At 37.4% G+C, this 12,114-nt stretch overlaps 1 protein-coding gene across 1 annotated transcript in view; it reads left to right on the top strand.

Moving 5' to 3' along the window:
• The first annotated feature begins 661 nt into the window (after positions 1-661).
• The window catches only part of DNAH7 (dynein axonemal heavy chain 7), a 208,981-nt gene continuing 197,528 nt past the window's right edge, over positions 662-12,114 (top strand). Inside the window, 3 exon segments of the mRNA XM_081050696.1 lie at positions 662-847; positions 6,471-6,533; positions 11,633-11,695. Of these exon segments, the coding sequence (XP_080906822.1) occupies positions 833-847; positions 6,471-6,533; positions 11,633-11,695 (141 nt within the window). The 5' untranslated portion in view covers positions 662-832.

Below are 12,114 nucleotides of genomic sequence, written 5' to 3'. Positions count from 1 at the left end.
GTGACCCTGCCGTGGAAGGGCGTCCTGTCCAGGATGGGTTCTTGCTTTGTGCCCTGAGCTGCCAGAGAGGCTCCAGGCACCTGTGACCCTGAAATCGAATAAGTAGGTTGCAAAATTATCTTACTTGTCTTTATGAATATTTCTTAAATGTATATATAACTCACAGTTGTTTTAATGTTTAATATTAGAAATGTTTTGGGTTTTTATTCCGAAGTTTGGTGGTATTTTTGTGACCAGAAATATACCATAGAAACTTCAATTACCCTATGGCAAAATTTTTTTCGTTTTATACAGTTTTGCTTAAAGCTACATTTTTCAAGAACTACATTAAATATTTACTGTACTTTGTCCCCAATTATCCCTAGCCACTTTTCAGTTCTCTTTGCAGAGTCCCCTTCTGTCCAACTCTTAAATATTATTTTAATACTAGATTTTCTTCTGTCCTTGTTATACACATGCCCTGAGCCATCTCATCTGCACTCATCGATTTCAATGTCATTTACATGTCAGTAAGACTCAAATACCCGTCCCTAGCGTGTCCCTATCTCAAAACTGCGTGGAGAGGCCAACCAGCATCCTGGGAAGCGCCGCCTACAGGACGCACTGCCAGTTTCTGGGGGCTGTGCTGGAAGCATTAGATGACCGGAAACGGCGCCTGTGCGGGCCTGTTGCTTAGCAGCGAACGCGGCCCAGACGCTGGTGAGCCCCAGCGCCGAGAGAGCAGAGACTGCAGGCGGGAGAGGGGGCCGCTCATCTCTGGTTGGAGGGGGTCCGGGGCCACCCGGCAGCTGCGACCCCAGAGCCGCAGGGTGCGGCCAGCGCGTCCGCAGTCATGAGCAGCGAGCAGGTGAGAGGACCGCTCCTCGCCAGGCTAGTCCAGTCGCCAGGCGTCCCTCGCATTTCAAAAGTGATTTAAGCCGGGGTCTTCCAGACTCCCCAGTTGTGACCCCGCAAAGTACAGCTTCCTTACCCAAGTTACGATCTAGGATTCTGAGGGCTTTCCGTGAAAACTTAATATGTGTCCTTACCAACCGTTCGTTCTTGATGTTGTCATAACAACCAAACATACCAGTGGAGCAGTGTGCCAGCAGTTTCAGCTGCAGCCCCAGAGTGCCCCCAGTGTGCTCCTGTGGGTGGGTTTGGGTGGGAGGAAGCTCGGTGAGGAGTTACAGTGGGTTTGGGCCGTGGGGTGGAATCCAAGCCCCTTCCTGGCTGTTCAACTTTGGACAAATCACTTCGTCTTTCTAAGCCTTCTCTCCCTTTTATGCAGAGGGAAAATCAGAACAATGTTTCCTCCTTTTTAAGATTGTTGTGAAGTTCAAATAAGATCCGATGCCACACCATGCCATGCCATACCATATGTGACAGGGTTTGGTAAGTGGTAAATGGAATTTCTTCTTAAGACAATATCCCATTAGCACATAATAAAAGATGAATGTTGCCATAGCTACTCTTCAGATCTATTTTTTTTATTGAACTTAAGAGCACTGTAAACAAAAGAAATGCAGAACAATAGCCAAACTTTTTAATGCCAGAACAAAATGGGAAGCCTGGCGTTATTCTCGCTAGCTGGAAAACAACTCTAGCTCTCCAGATGAATATGAACAAGTCCCCTTAATAATCCTGGTACTAATAGAAAACAGTTGCTTTTTAAGCCTGCAAATTTTGCTTAACTTCTTTGTTTTGATACCACACTATAATTATTTTCTTTTCAATACTTCATAATTTTTTGTAGTGTTAGAGTTTATTGGGAAATGATTTTAAAAGGTGATTTATTCCCCTATCCGTTGGGTTGTAGTTAATAACAGAAAATATCAAATCCCTAATTTATTAATTAATCAAATAAGTGGTTAATGCCTAAATAATCAAGAAAATTTGGTTTCAGCGTTTTATTGAAATGTGTAATAAGTTGAGAACCAAGAAACAAATTCACTTACCATTTCATTAATAATTAGTAGTAAAAAAAATGAACAAATAAAACACAAAAAATTGAGATACAGGTTACTAAAAAAACTGAGCAATTAGATTAATAGACTGCTGATTTTTTATATGTGGTGTAATCAAAATCCTTTTTAAAAATTTTGTCTTCGTCTCCATCAATATACAGTAAGCAACTTCCTTGCTTGATACCTATTTCAGTCTTTGGCCTGATCTTAAATCATATTGTACATTGTTGAAATTTACATTACCAGTTTACCATATTTGTGAATAGTTATTTCGCAATGCTTCTAATTGACCAAAAATATCCTCTATAAACCTATTGGCAATTAAGTTTTAAGTTGTGCTTTATCTTAATAAAAGTGATGTTTATAAATTACACCTGTCATCCCTTCCCACTCCTCCCCAATCAAAAAAACACAACCCTATAGTATTAAAAAAGCAGTGAGATCTTGAAAGAATGGGCATGAGTCCATCTAGGATATTTTCATTTTCTGCATACTATTTTTAAACAGTAGAGGTCCCTCTCTCACTGCTTTGGTTGATCTGTAATTTTAAAACTCTTGATGCTTTCATTTATGCTAATTTCAAGTGTAGTTTTCCTTTTGAAAGATGAAAGTATTTATATTTTGACCTAAAACAAATGGAATAGATTAAACTTTTGGAAATGTCATTTTTATGTGACATTTACTTATGTATTCATTTAGTTTTAAAAAGTAAGCAAGTGGTAAAATTATATTTGCTGAAGGAGTTTTTAACATATTCATCTCATTAGTGCAAGGTTGAGAGTGACATGACATTTTTCAGAAATATCAGTCTGAGTTCTTAAGTTAGATATGTAAGATAAATATAAGTCTTTTACAACTGCTCATTTCATTGTTAAAATTAGTTGAAACATAAAATAAGGCATTTTGGGTTTTAGTTGAAGATACCTTCATAGATTCTGGTAATTTGATCAGAATGGTTAAATTTGGATTCTATGAGGTTTATAACATTCCTTCCAATAGACAAGTAGTTGAAAATCAGCAAAATAAAGAATAACTGCAAAATCAGACTACTTAAGGAAGACCTAGACTCTTTAGCAATTTTAATTTTGGTAATGTAAAATTATATTAGTCAGAATCCAAACAAAACAGATGGTATTCTCAAAAGGATTTGACTGAAGAAAGCTTGTAAAGAGACCATTTGCAGAGGTGTGGGCAAGGTTAAGGAAGGAACCAACAGGGATGACTCCTTATGTAAGAATTAATAGTAATGGGAAGCCATTGCCATTCCTTGGACGGGCAGGTCAAAAGAACTGAACACCTACAATTTTCAGAAGTGTGTTGCTTGCAATGGTACCGTGTTTCCCTGAAAATAAAACCTAGCCAGACAATCAACTCTAATGCGTCTTTTGGAACAAAAATTAGTATAAGACCTGGTCTTATTTTACTATAAGACCAGTTCTTATATTATGTTACATAATATAAGACCAGGTCTTTTATTAATTTTTGCTCCAAAAGACACATTAGAGCTGATTGTCTAGCTAGGTCTTATTCTTGGGGAAACATGGTAGCTTTGTGGCAGAGGCTGAGCTCTGGAGGAATTCAGCTACTACCAGAAAGATGGGAAATAGGGAGTACTAGGAAAGAAATATCCTGAACTCCCTCTCCTCCTGTTCTCTGGTCTCCTACTAGTGCCTCTTATGGTTTATTCTCCTTCAGGAGCTCAAATGATGCCCATCCACAGAATTCAGCCTTCCAGTCACAGAGCAGGAAGAAAAACATGGATATCTGATTGGGGCAAACAAAGAAGAAACATCAGAGAAATTATTATAAGTAGATGCAATGTTCACAGACGTTACCCTGTTTACAAGTCCGTTGGAATTAAAAAATCTTTAAGTCAGTTGTTTGGATCCTATCATAGATTTTTCCATCCAAAATCTTTATACTTGAAAACAGTCTAACAAAATATGTATAAGACACATATGAAGACTATTATAAAGTGTTTTTAAGGGATATACTTCCAGAATCTGAATAAAGAAATGTATTCATATAGGAAATGAGTCAATTTTATTATAATGTCAGTTTTCTCCAAATTATTCTAGAAATTCAAATGTTTCTATCACAGTTCCAAACCCTTGCATGCAATTTGCATCCTGAAATTCACATGGTAGAGAAAAGGTCAAGATTGTGTACAATTTTTAAGAATAGTAAAGTGAGAGAATTGCTTTCCAGATTTTATGACCTATTATGAAGTCATAGTAATATAGGCAATATGAAACAATTTGTTTACAGATAGACAAATTTACGAATGGAATTAAATAAAGGGACAAAAACAGGTATGCACATACACATGTGTAATATATATATAATATTATATATGTATATTATATTCACACTATATTGGTGTGCGTGAGATACAAGAATTGTGTGTATACTAAAATATATGCCAAAAGATGTTTATTGAAACATCTTTTGTAACAGAGAAACATTGGAAATAAACTCAATGTTCATTCACAAGAGAGTAGAATGAATAAATTGCATTATATTTATACAGTAGAGCACTATACAGTTATGCAAATCAGTGTGTTCAGTGTTAATGTGGGAAGTGAGAAAACCACCTGCTTGCATGCTGAAAAGTTTGAAAGGAGGTTTTCCTGTGCGGTGCAAGGGAAACTTGCCGAAAAGCTGTCCTTACAGATAACAGTGAGACCTGCTGGAGGGTGTCTGCCACTGGGTCAGTCACACACCACAGGCTGGGAATATGCCCACCAGCAAGGATACTCACTGCTTAGCAGCCACACCATGGGAGCAACAAGAAAAAGCACTGGAACCAGGAGACAAATGTCCTTTCTCTTATACTGTCTCTTTTGAACCCTCTATAAATATTGTGCCAGCTGGAGAAATATTTATAGTCTTGCTCAAGAATCACAAAGGAGGACAAAAAGCATAGATTTGATAATGAGATGCAAGAAATTGATAACTGGCCAAAACACAACTCATATTATCTGTTTTATAAATCAAAGAATCATTCTTAACAGTGCTTCTTTTTATCTAGATGTAATTCCTACCATAGAACTATTCTCTATTGTGAAGAAGGTAGAGGTATTCTTCTCTGAAAGTTACTGCTAAAGTGGCTCAGGTGGTTAAAGCTCCATGCTCCTAACTTCGAAGGCTGCTGGTTCGATTCCCACATGGGCCATGGGCTCTCAACCACATGGTTGCCAGTTCAATTCCTCAAGTCCTGCAAGGGATGGTGGGCTCTGCCCCCTGCAACTAAGATTGAACATGGCACCTTGAGCTGAGCTGCCTCCCAGATGGCTCAGTTGGTTGGAGCGCAGGCTCTTAACCACAAGGTTGCCAGTTCAACTCCCGCAAGGGATGGTGAGCTGCCCACCCCCCCAACTAGAAATGGCAACTGGCCCTGGAGCTGAGCTGCACCCTCCACAACTAAGACTGAAAGGACAACCACTTGAAGCTGAACGGCACCCTCCACAACTAAGATTGAAAGGACAATAACTTGACTTGGAAGAAAGTCCTGGAAGTACACACTGTTCCCCAATAAAGTCCTGTTCCCCTTCCCCAATGAAATCTTTTAAAAAATAAAATAAAATAAACAAATAAATAAATAAAGTACAAATGTTACTTATAATAACTTGAGGATGCACTAACCTGAATACATTGTCACTTTAGGAAGTGGAGAACTCTGGAAAAAAGAAAAAATGTTTTAGCCATGGAGAAGGAAGGTGCGGCTGAGTAAACTTTGGATGCTAATTAGATTTAAATAAATTCCCCAGAAGATCTGACTGAATTGTCTTGGCACCCTGCTCAAAAATCAATTGCCCATTCTATTTCTTTGGTCTATATGTTTATTCTTGTGCAGTCCTCATTATTGTAGCTTTTAGTAAGTTATGAAATCTGAAAGTGTGAGTCTACCAACTTTGTTCTTTTTCAAGATTGGCTGTTCTGGGTACCTTACATTTCCACGTGAATTTTATAATCAACTTGTCAATTTCTACAAAAAAAAGCAGTTGGAATTTTGATAGTGAATGTGTTGAATCCATAGATTATGGAGGGAGTATTGAATTTTAAAAATGTTAGTCTTCTGATCCATGAGCATAGGATCTTTCCAGGTATTAAGGTCTTTAGTTTATCTCAATAATGTTTTATAGCTTTCATTGAACAAGTCTTGCGTGTCTTTTGTTACATTTATTCCTAAGTATTTTATTCTTTTTGATGCTATTGTCAATGGATTTGTTTCTTAATTTCGATTTTGAATTAATCATTGCTAGTTGTCTAGAAGTACAATTAATTTTTGTGTATTGATCTTGAATCCTGCAACCTTTCTGAACTCATTCATTAGCTCTAATAGTTTTCGTGGATTCCTTATGATTTTCTGTACAAAAGTATCATACCATCCGTAAAACATTTTAGAATATTTTGAATGATATGCGTTTTACTTTATATTAGACACCCTGTAAAATTTGGTTGCATGAATCAATTTTAGCATTAACAGAGTGAACAGTTTTGTTTTTTATATTTTTCATGCAGGATAAATCTGCCGGCAAAAAAAAATCCAAGTTACCAGTAAGATTTTTACCACAGTTGTCTACGGTAATTTACCAATATATCATCATACTTTATTGCTTTTATAATAATGTTTACTGGTTTTCAAACTTGCAAATAAGTTACTGAATTTCTGATTTTAAATTCTGTGCTCCATTTAATTCTTTTCTGACAGAGAACATCTATGAGGTACATACTAGTATCTTAGGAAAAAATAACTATCTTAATAAAGGAAATATAAGCTATAATTGCCTAGTATGTACAGAATATTTGAGAATTCTGAATAAATGAATTGTGAAGATGGTCTAGCAGAAGCCGTGTTGGAATCAGGAAACAACATGAGTTACAGCTTTGTCACTAACTGCTCTGTGACTATTGGGTAGTCACTTCTCTGAGCCCTAGTTTCTGAGTTTGAGAATGAGAAGTGTTGGTTTCATGATCTCTGAGGAGATGCCTCTTCCAGCAGTAAAATGCTGTGCTACAGCCTTTTCATTATTTTTGACTTTAAATTATTGTTGTCCTGTAGAAGATGTAGTTAGAAGACATTTTTAGTTAATAAAGTGTTAGACAATTTAGATTTACTGCAATAAAATTTACTATCTAATAATTATGTTGAGTTTAATGCCTTGAATTACACACTTGTGATTTCTCAAAGTTGAATTTTAGTGGAAATTCAATGCAAACATTTGTTTTGAAGAATATTTTAAAAGCTCAGAATGAGCTATAAAATGGAATCTGCATTGTTTTATACAGAGAAGATTCTTAATAATTTGAAATGAAAGATTCTTTCAGCTTAAAAAAAATTGAATAAAATATTTTAGATGATCTTAAACATTTCAAAGTACATGTTTTAATTGTGAACCCATTTGTATCGGTAATGCCAAGCTTATCATACCATGTTCTGTAAAATAAAGTGATAGCACCATTTTTTAGTTCTGCAAATATCTATTTTAAGTTTTCTAGTTTTTAAAAGACAAAGACCTGAAATAAAATAGATGTTGTTATTTTCTCCTTAAAAACAACAAATTTTAAAAGTGAAAAAAAATTACTGTTAGTTTTTTTTTTTTAATTTTACTAATATATAGGTATAGAAATAGCAAATAAATTTAAGTTTACTAGCTGGATAAATGATCAGTAGCTGAGACGAATAATTTTTTCTAACCAGTGAGGCATATAATTATGTAAAATGCTTTTGTTGGCTGATTTAAACCTTATAGTGTGTTTATATTTGACTATATTTTGCAAATTTTCATCTGTGTACTTTGGGTTTTATGTCTTTTAAGATAAATTATATTTTTGAGATATTAAAAAATCTACTGAATAAAATAAATTTCATTTGAATATTAGGTTAGCATTTGATTACAATTTTCCCGTGGTATTTAAGACTTAGAGTGATTTTCATTACAGACCTTCATGCTTCTGGAAGTGATCCCTATAGTTGAAATGAAGGTGACCCAGCCTTGTTGGCTCCCAGCCTCTGTGAGCTGGGGACTGATTCTCACCCTTTGTGCACATAGCACTCCCATGAGTCGTAAATCCTTTATGAAGCAAGATGAAACTGGAAGAATGGAAGGGCAGACAGAAGGATGGAAGATGACTGATTTTTAAGTTGTTTTAGCTTGTTTTTAAGTGAAAGGAGGGCCTGATAAAAGGAATTTGTGTATACTTTATTTGGGAGGTGACCCCAGGAAGCAGGAGTAAGGGATTGGGGAGTAAAACTAGGAAGAAGGAGAACCAATATGAGAATGTATTACCAAGTTGGTTGTCACATTAGGCAACTGGGGTGATCCTGCCATGACCTTCTGAGCAGCTTATAAAATCTTTCTGGAACTGTCCATTTGAGGATGATTGGGGGTAGCATTTATCCATCAGCTCTCATCCCACATTGGTGGAAGTTGCTCCAGAGGATGTTGACTCCCACCCACTCTGGCTGTGCATGTGTGTGTATGCCAAAGGGGTTACCCTGAGAGTCCCATGGCATTGGAGAAGCCCTACCACAGAAAGCAAAAGACATTACCCTGAGGTGAAACACTCATTCCTACATGAATTGAATCCAGCAGAACTGTTTACTGCAGCCATGTGTAGAATCAGAGGTGAGGCCAGAGGGTGGGAAAGGATGTGAGTCGCAAGATTTGTGTGATAAAAAAAAAAAAAAGTCAATGATATTTCCTTAGGGCCAGCCTTATAAGAGTTCCAAAGCAGAGAGAAAGATAGCCTATGCCTAAGTTATCATCTGAAAATAAAATACAGACTAAAATAGAATTGTTTGTCAGCATTAAAAAATATGTAGCTATTACTTAAAATCCATCCCTCTGGTTTTATTGAAGAACAGTATTACTTAGCTAGATGGCATTCTGGTTTATGCATGGCTGCTCTTCTTTGTTGGCCAGAGAACCATTGTTTGTAAAACCTTCTATGAAGTGTATCTTCTGCACTACAGTATAAGAAAGGAACATTAAGGCCCTCATCATCCTTCTCCACCCAGGGTGCTGATGAGACTGGGTGTGAGAGCTCAGCATGCAGAATGGGCGGGGTCGAGACCTGAAGAAGTCAGGTGTGTGTGTGTGTGTGGGGGGGGGGGTTGTGTAGGCGACTGGTGTTGAACAAAGTGTCTTGTACATCTGTTGTGGCTCCAATCCAATAGACCTCATTTGAATGGCCTCTGTATCCTGGTATGAAAATCCCAGAACCTTTATTCCCTGTCATCCACAGCTGCACTCTTTTCAGGCCTTTGCCACACTCCTATTCTCTCCAAAGGGAAGCCTTCCACTCTGAGAATCCCTGTTGCACCTTTTAGCTTGAAAATGTTGTGCTCATGTTTTCCTTCACATCCTGTGGGAATTGTAAAAACAGAACCATTTGTGGTATGGCACTGGATACGTATGAAACGTCTACTTAATCTGCTCTTTGTACTTTCCGAAGTACTGTCTGAAGCTCATTGCAATTCTTTCTTCTCTTAAGGGCTTGGTTAACCAATTTGTAATTTTTCTAAGAAAAAGTTATTTTAAAGTCAAGTTTATCCAGCTCTATATGACTGATTCAGTAGACTGAGATGGAGCAGGGTTGGGGGGCTAGGAGAGCAGGATTAGTACACACACACACACACACACACACACACACACACACATTACATTCCAGACGGAATTTAAACCGTAAGAAAGTTACCAAAGCAGTGTTATGCACTTCAGTTGTTATGCAATTGTAGTTAAGAAAGAAAATCTAAACTTTTTTGATATTGGTCTTGAAGAAAGTGTCAGATTTTAACAGGGAGCTACTGAGGGGCATATTGATGACTCTGTTAGTAAGAGTAATTATTACTAGGTGACACAACAGGCAGACCCCCAAATCTCAGAGATTTAACCCAACAAAAGTTACCCCTTGCTTATGTGAAGTCTGATATGGGCCAGGTTGCCCTCCTCCACCTTGCAGCTGTGCTGCGGAACACCAGGCCTCCTCACTAGCAGTGGCAGGCATGAGGGAATGATGGATGAGGCACACTGTTTCCTCTGGAGTCCTCATCATGCTTTCTCTGTCTTCAGTAAGCTTGTTGCTGTTCTATGTAAAATCCAAATGTGCTTCAAGGCTTAGTTTCCATCCTTTCTCTTTTCAATTACTCTGCTGCACACCACCTCCTGTCCTGGATGGAAGCACACAGTTTTTAATATTAACTGGACTGTGCGCTTTGTAGGGGCAAAAACCACATCATATACGAAGTTCTCATCTATACAGTAAGCACAAAAATGCTACAACGCTGCTTACCTCATAGAGTTTTAAAGATAATTAAATGAGATAATTTATATAAATTTCTTAAAACAATACACAGCACATAAAGTAATCAATATCAAACATAATCAATATCAAGAATTATTGACAAGGTATAATTTACACACTTTATGTTTTGTACCAAATCTTAAAAATCTGTATATGTTTTACACTTAAACACATCTCACTTCAGATGAGCCACATTGCAAGCAGTCAGTAGCTACAGGTATGCTGTTTTGAACAATATAGCTTTAAAGAATACATGACTAGCACACATAGGAGCAGCCACTCTCACCAGGTTTAAGGGAGACTGCTCAAGGAAGAAACTTGGAAGAGCCATCCCTTCCCCAAAGCTCCTATAAGACTTCTTGGAGAGGGCGGAGCTATGGCCCCATTGAGCAGCAAAGACATTCACTGAGGTCTTGCAAGCTTGGGCTGGGAAGCGAGAAAACCATCTGCTTGCATGCTGAAATTTTTGAAAAGAAGTCTCCTCTGTGATGTAAGGAAAATTTGCTGGAAAGCTGCCCTAAGAGATGTGAATGAAACTTGCAAGAAAGTGTCTGCCACAGGCCCAGCCACACATTACAGGCTGGGAAGGGGCCCATAGGCAAGGATGGTTATGTCTGGCGGCCACACCATGGAGCAAAGAGAAAAGGAACTGAAACCAGGAAGAAAAGTCTCTTGCACTTACACTGTTCTTTTAGCAGTCTTCATAATATTAGTGCTGGTTGGCAAAGGAGAAATGTCGTAGGGTTCTGTTCTGGAATCACAAAGGAAGGCAAAAGGGTAGATTTGGAGCTGAGGGGCAATAAATTGACAATTGGCAACAAGTGCAACTGAGACTATCTGCTTTATAGATTGAAGTATCATTACTAGCAGCGCTTGCTCTTAACCCAGATGAAACTTCTTCTATGGCGTCATCTTGTGCTCTAAGGAGATAGAACTTTTCTCTACAAGTTGTTGCTAAAAAGTACAAATGTTACTTAGGGCAACTCGAGGGTTTGTTATCCTGAATACATTGTCAGCTTAGGGAATAGAGTCAATAGGACAAAAATGATATTTTAGTGACAGAGAAGGGAGGTGGAGCTGAGTAAGCCCTGGACACTACTGATAAACTCCCAGAAGATGATGTAATCAGTAAAAGGCTTTGCACACTTTTTAAAACTTTCTGATTAGTATTGTTGGGTACCATTTTTCTTTCTTCGCTTGGTATAAAGGAAGCAAGTCTAAGGCAAACGTTGAGAATTTAAAAAGTAGTAGAGTATGTCTAAATATTTTGGATAGTATGTGCTTTAGAGTAGACGCTCTGTAAAATTTGGTTGAGAGATTCAGTTTTAGCATTAACAGAGTAAACATTTCTTTTTTCTTTCATATTTTTCATGCAGGACAAATCAGCCAGCAAAGAAAAATCCAAGACCCCAGGAAGAGTTTTACCACAGTTGGCTTCGGTAACTTACCTAGATGCTGTCATTGACTTTTTGCCCTTTTGAAAATGTTTATTAGTTTCTAAACTTGTAAGTAACTAAATTTCTGATTTTGAATTTTGTGCTCCATTTGATTATTTTCTGATGGAGAAATTCTGAGATGCACATATTAGGAAAAACAACTATCTTAATAAAGTAACTGTAAGTTATAATTTCCTAGTTATGTAAAGAATATTTGAATATTCTGGCTAAAAGAATTTCTAAAATGGACTAGTAGAAAGTATATATTGAGTGTTGGAGTTAGGAAATGAAGCCTCATGTTACAGCTTTGCCACTAATGACTCTGATCTAAGAAGGGTCACTCCTGAGTCTCAGTTTCTGAGTTTGAATATGAGCAGAGTTGATTTGATGATCTTTGAGAAATGTCAACAATGAAATGCTGC

Source organism: Rhinolophus hipposideros (assembly GCF_964194185.1).
Source record: "Rhinolophus hipposideros genome assembly, chromosome: 6".
Taxonomy (NCBI): domain Eukaryota; kingdom Metazoa; phylum Chordata; class Mammalia; order Chiroptera; family Rhinolophidae; genus Rhinolophus; species Rhinolophus hipposideros.
Note: the sequence above shows the minus strand (reverse complement) of the source record. Positions and strands in the feature narration are given on the sequence as shown.